Here is a 5,438-nt window from a genome sequence, read left to right as displayed (position 1 = left end):
TTCCCCCCAGAATACAAAGCGAACAGCCGCTGCGATGTGCAGAATTACTCCCACTTCTGCGCGTCGCTCTCCACTCTACCGCGAGCGATCGCCGGCTGCACGCGCTGGCTCCAGTCGTGCAAGCGTGCACCCTGCCGCACAGAAAATCAGCTTTGAGTTTGTCTAAATAATAAAACAATTCACAATACGTTTTACATTTAACGCAAAATGCAAACGTCACCAAGCCTCAGCTGCAAGTCATTTTTTTCAGCCCACACGTCCTAAATAAAAACGTCAGACGGCATAAATAATGGCTGTGAAAAATTAGAACGCATCGTATAGCTACATATTTAAAAAAGGTCTGATTTTTGATGAACAAATGATTGTCCTCCCGAATGAAAATGCAGATCTGATTGCTGATGTTCTGGCCGGAGAGCCCCGGGGTTTTTTGGCTGCCTCCCAGTCCGTACTCTGGGTGCGGAGAGGCATTGGAATTGTGTCCACATCCCGTTTAGCGATTTCACGCTTCAGTGAGGGAGCCGCTTCCTCTGTACGGGGACGGTTATACACTCACACCTGTAACAGCTCTTTATCTCCCCACCGCTGTAATCCCCACTGAAATATGCTGCGAATAAAAACACACCATCGCAAGACCAGGTTTATCTCTCTCTCTCTCTCTCTCTCTCTCTCTCTCCATACCTCTATTCCTTCCCTCTCTCCCACCCTCAATCTCTCTCCTTCACTCTCTCCCTCTTTCTTCATCCCTCCCTTTCCCTCTCTTTCTCCCCATCTCCCCTCCCTCTCTCTCCCTCTTTCCCCATCCCTCTTTCTATCTTTATCTCTCCCCCTCTCTGCCTCTTTCCCCCTCTTTCTCCATCCCTCCCTTTCCCTCATTCTTCCTTTTCATCTCTCTCCCTCCTTCTCTCTCTCCTTCACTCCCTCTTTCGTCATCCCTCCCTTTCCCTCTCTTTCTCCCTTTTCCCCCCTCCCTCTTTCTCCCTCTTTCCCATCCCTCTCTTTCTATCTCTTTCTCCCTCTCTCCCTCTTTTTTCCATCCCTCCCTTTTGCTTCTCTTTTTCCCTCTCTCCCTCTTTTTCCATCCCTCCCTTTCCCACTTTCTTCCTCTCCCTCTCCCTCTCTCTTCCTCCCTCCATCCCCTCCTGCTCTGAGTCAATCTCTCCAGACGAATATCTCTGTTTCCCTGATTGGCCAGTCCCCCCGTGGCAGTTGGAAACAACAGCACCATCATAAGTGTGATCCTTGTCTAAACATAAGACTAAAATTCTTGTTAAGATTGACTCTTTGGTTTCTGCAATGCTCATCCTTCCCCACACAAAGCCAATGACAAACACACTGTAACAGGACCCGGCTTCTTTTCATCCCCTGCAGAACTATATTACTATATTATCTGTATCCCCCGTATTATTATCGTGTCTCTAAAGCCAGGAAAATGAAGCTAAGAACAGTGAGTTACGGCACACTGAAAGTGCCTCCCTAAATTCCTTATTGATTGGTCCAAGTACAGTTTAGTGGCCTGAAACGCTCAAGCGCATAAAATGGCCTCTTCCCGGATTAGGCCCGATCTGGAGGTCCCGGAAATGGCTCCTCTCGCGTTACCAAACGTCTCCGCGGGAGAGCGCGGGAGAGCGCGGGAGGTTCCCCGGGACCCACCGCTTGTTTTTCGTGCCACAGAGCGAAGGAGGAGACGTCCCCTCCCAGCACAGGGCCGCCTCGATCCCCGTGAGCTCCATTATGGTGCTTCTGTCATCAGCCTAATTGATCCCTTCCCTTCGATAGGGAATCAATCTCCCTGATTGCGACTTTATTTACTTACCGAGCTCTGCTTAACGTGGCCCGTTTTGCTGTTAGGGGCGTATTATTCTCGTTAATAGAATCGTTTTCGTAAACGTTGTGCATTCCCGCTAATTGCTTTTCCCTGATGAAAATTTCAGATTCTAATTACTAATCTCTCTCTCCCACTCTCTCCCTCTCTCTCCCACCCACCTCTCTCTCTCAAATTGGTCATGCCAACTACAGAGCGGGGTCTTTAAAATGCTTCTATTTGTGAAGCTTGTGACCGCGTTCAGCTCCGGTAGTTAAATCCACGCGTGCCTGGGCCTCGTTATTCCCTTAAAATGCGGCGGAGGGTGTTGCGTTTGTCTTGGGAGGAAGGAGCAATTTGGGTGCCCTCATCCCTGAATCAAACGACTCTTTAATACTGTTTACCTTCTTCTGCTGCTTTCAGGCAAACTGTGTTTAAAACAGCCCTCTCCATGCAAATGACCAGGGTCTACCTTGTAGCATTAAGTTACAAATGAAAGGTTGCTTCCCAGGTGATTTGTAAAACCATAATAAAGACACATTATATACCACCCAGGAAAAAAAAACTCAAAGTATTTTAGTGTCCAAGCATCTTGGATGACAGTTCAGTGAAAATATTTTCAAAAATATATTTTATTTAATTTTAATTCAATGTCCCTTTTTGTTAAGGGACATACTGTATGGAGCTCAGGGAGGCCAGAATGTTATGTCCTGGTTTGAGAACACAGGGTCTCAGGAGGCAAAGACAAATCAAATACAAACATGCAAATTCATATTTCTAATGTATGTATTGACCCTGGACATGTGTGCTTGTGGAAGATGACCACCTCGTCAGGCTGAGTATTCCCGACCGAGCCAAATTGGGAATACCATATGGGAAAACTCCAGTGGTCCCGTGTGGGATCCGAGTCATTATTACGACTCTGATTCTCTGAAGAGATTCCTCTCTCTCCATCCCTCCATTTCCTCTCTTCCTCCCTCTCTCTCTCCCCCCCTCTCTCCTTCTCTCTTTCCTTTCCTATGGAATAGGGCGGCCTGTAGTGTAGTGGTTAAGGTACATGACTGGGACATGCAAGGTCAGTGGTTCAATACCCGGTGTAGCCACAATAAGATCCACACAGCCATTGGGCCCTTGAGCAAGGCCCTTAACCCTGCATTGCTCCAGGGGAGGATTGTCTCCTGCTTAGTCTAATCAACTGTACCTCGCTCTGGATAAGAGCGCCTGCCAAATGCCAATAATGTAATGTAAAAAGGGATTGGCAGTGGTTTGCGGGCGGCGGTTTACGGGCGGGGGTTTGCGGGCGGGGGTTTGCGGGCGGGGGTTTGCGGGCGGGGGTTTACGGGCGGGGGTTTGCGGGCGGGGGTTTGCGGGCGGCGGTTTGCGGGCGGGGGTTTGCGGGCGGCGGTTTGCGGGCGGGGGTTTGCGGGCGGGGGTTTGCGGGCGGGGGTTTGCGGGCGGTGGTTTGCGGGTGGCGGTTTGCGGGCGGGGGTTTGCGGGCGGGGGTTTGCGGGCGGGGGTTTGCGGGCGGGGGTTTGCGGGCGGGGGTTTTCGGGCGGGGGTTTGCGGGCGGGGGTTTGCGGGCGGGGGTTTGCGGGCGGTGGTTTGCGGGTGGCGGTTTGCGGGCGGGGGTTTGCGGGCGGCGGTTTGCGGGCGGGGGTTTGCGGGCGGGGGTTTGCGGGCGGGGGTTTGCGGGCGGGGGTTTGCGGGCGGTGGTTTGCGGGTGGCGGTTTGCGGGCGGGGGTTTGCGGGCGGCGGTTTGCGGGGAAAGCGAGCCAGCGCTTCGCCCGACCTCTCGTCGTCCTCTCTGTAACTTCACATCATAACAGCGCTATTTACAGAGGCCGTTAAATAAGGCAATATTTCAGCATCGATCCGGGTGCCACTCTCCTAAACCCACTGCCTGTTTGATAACTCAAGCATTATCGATTTTTCTATAAGCAAAAGTAGTCTGAGCAGGAGAGCATAAACAAATGACAACGGCCGTGACAACTTGGCAAGAGCTCCTCAGGATCCCCCCCCAGGACTGTCGAGGGGGGGGGGGGGGGGGCGGCGTGTTTGTCTCAGCAGAAGGACCTGAGAGTCTGGGTTTTGTTTTCGCGGCGCTGGGTGTGCCAACGGCTTTTGGGAGAACACGGAAAGCTCGGACCGGAGTAATTGATGGGGATGCGGACTGGCCGGAGATGCATCTTGTGTCTGCCGATTCCTCCCAGCATCCCTCAGGAGCGGAAGACCGCCGGTCGAACGGGAATGTCGGTTTTCCATCAGCCCGCTGACGGTGGAGACATTTTCAAGCGGACCTGTCACAATGTCCTCCTGATGAGGGCTGGAGCAGACACGTCTGCAAGGAATGTGTCCATCGCACGCTTATAATTACTGCTGCCCTTTACAGGGGGAAAAGCAGGCATACACACAGACACCCACACACGCACATACACACATACACACACGCACACACACATACACATACACACACGCGCACACACACACATACACACACAAACACATACACACACACATGCACACATACACACACGCACGCACACACACACATACATACACACACGCACACACACACATGCACACGCACATACATACACACATACACACACACACATGCACACGCACATACATACCCACATACACACACACGCACACAAACACAGACACATACACACACACATGTACACACACATATGCACACTCATGTAGACACACACATACACACACACAAACACATACATGCACATGCACACTCACACCCACACACACACACATACGTACACAAACACACACACGCAGAGTAACAGGGTATATCCTTCTGAACACAGACCCATTCATGCAAACACCCCCTCCCCTGTTTTTTTATAGCCCTTTCCTTTCCCTGCTATCACAAAGCGAAGTCTTATCAGTACAGATGGGCTCGGCAGGGATACAGAAATCAGCATCATCACCCCTCCCTGAGCCCCTGAAACCAGGGGAGGAAGAGGAGGGGGAGGGAGATGATGGGTGCAGCCGTGTGGAGAGGAAGGTGACCTGCACGGGCTGAGCATCCCAGACGGCCATGATGAAACCACGGAAACAAGAGGGAAATTACAGCAAGGAACGGACATACTGTATATCTGACAGGGTACTGAACAAGCTGCGGATATGCAGTACCATAGAGTACTGAACAAACTACGGATATACAGTACCATAGAGTAATGAACACACTCCAGATATACTGTAGCATAGAGTAATGAACACACTCCAGATAGACAGTACCATAGAGTAATGAACACGCTCCAGATTGACAGTACCATAGAGTAATGAACAGGCTCTAGATAGACAGTACCATAGGGTAACGAACAGGCTCTGGATAGACAGTACCGTAGAGTAATGAACAGGCTCTGAGTCTACAGTACCATAGAGTAATGAACAGGCTCTGGATAGACAGTACCATAGAGTTATGAGCGGACATACAGCAGATGTACAGCATTGCTCCTCTCACAGTGACTCCTCAGATTAAACAGCGCATTGTGGTCTGGTCTCCTGAGCAGTGGACGCGTGAGAGACAGAGATTAATCTTATTGGCTGCTGTGATAAAGAGCCGGTGCTAAACCGCAGGTAACTGCAGACAGCTGCCTGATGGGAAGGGGGG

The 5,438-nt window shown here is 51.2% G+C and overlaps 1 protein-coding gene across 1 annotated transcript; it reads right to left on the bottom strand.

Annotated features, from left to right (window-relative positions):
- Positions 1–3,081: 3,081 nt before the first annotated feature.
- LOC133135622 (proline-rich protein 2-like) lies at positions 3,082–4,864 on the bottom strand. Its single transcript, XM_061252780.1, has 2 exons — positions 4,714–4,864; positions 3,082–3,611 (listed from the first exon to the last, which is right to left on the bottom strand). Exons 1-2 carry the CDS (start codon positions 4,862–4,864, stop codon positions 3,082–3,084), a joined length of 681 nt encoding a protein of 226 aa, XP_061108764.1.
- Between the last annotated feature and the right edge of the window lie 574 nt (positions 4,865–5,438).

Source organism: Conger conger, chromosome 1, assembly GCF_963514075.1.
Source record: "Conger conger chromosome 1, fConCon1.1, whole genome shotgun sequence".
Lineage (NCBI taxonomy): Eukaryota > Metazoa > Chordata > Actinopteri > Anguilliformes > Congridae > Conger > Conger conger.
This window is presented reverse-complemented; position numbering and strand designations above follow the sequence as displayed.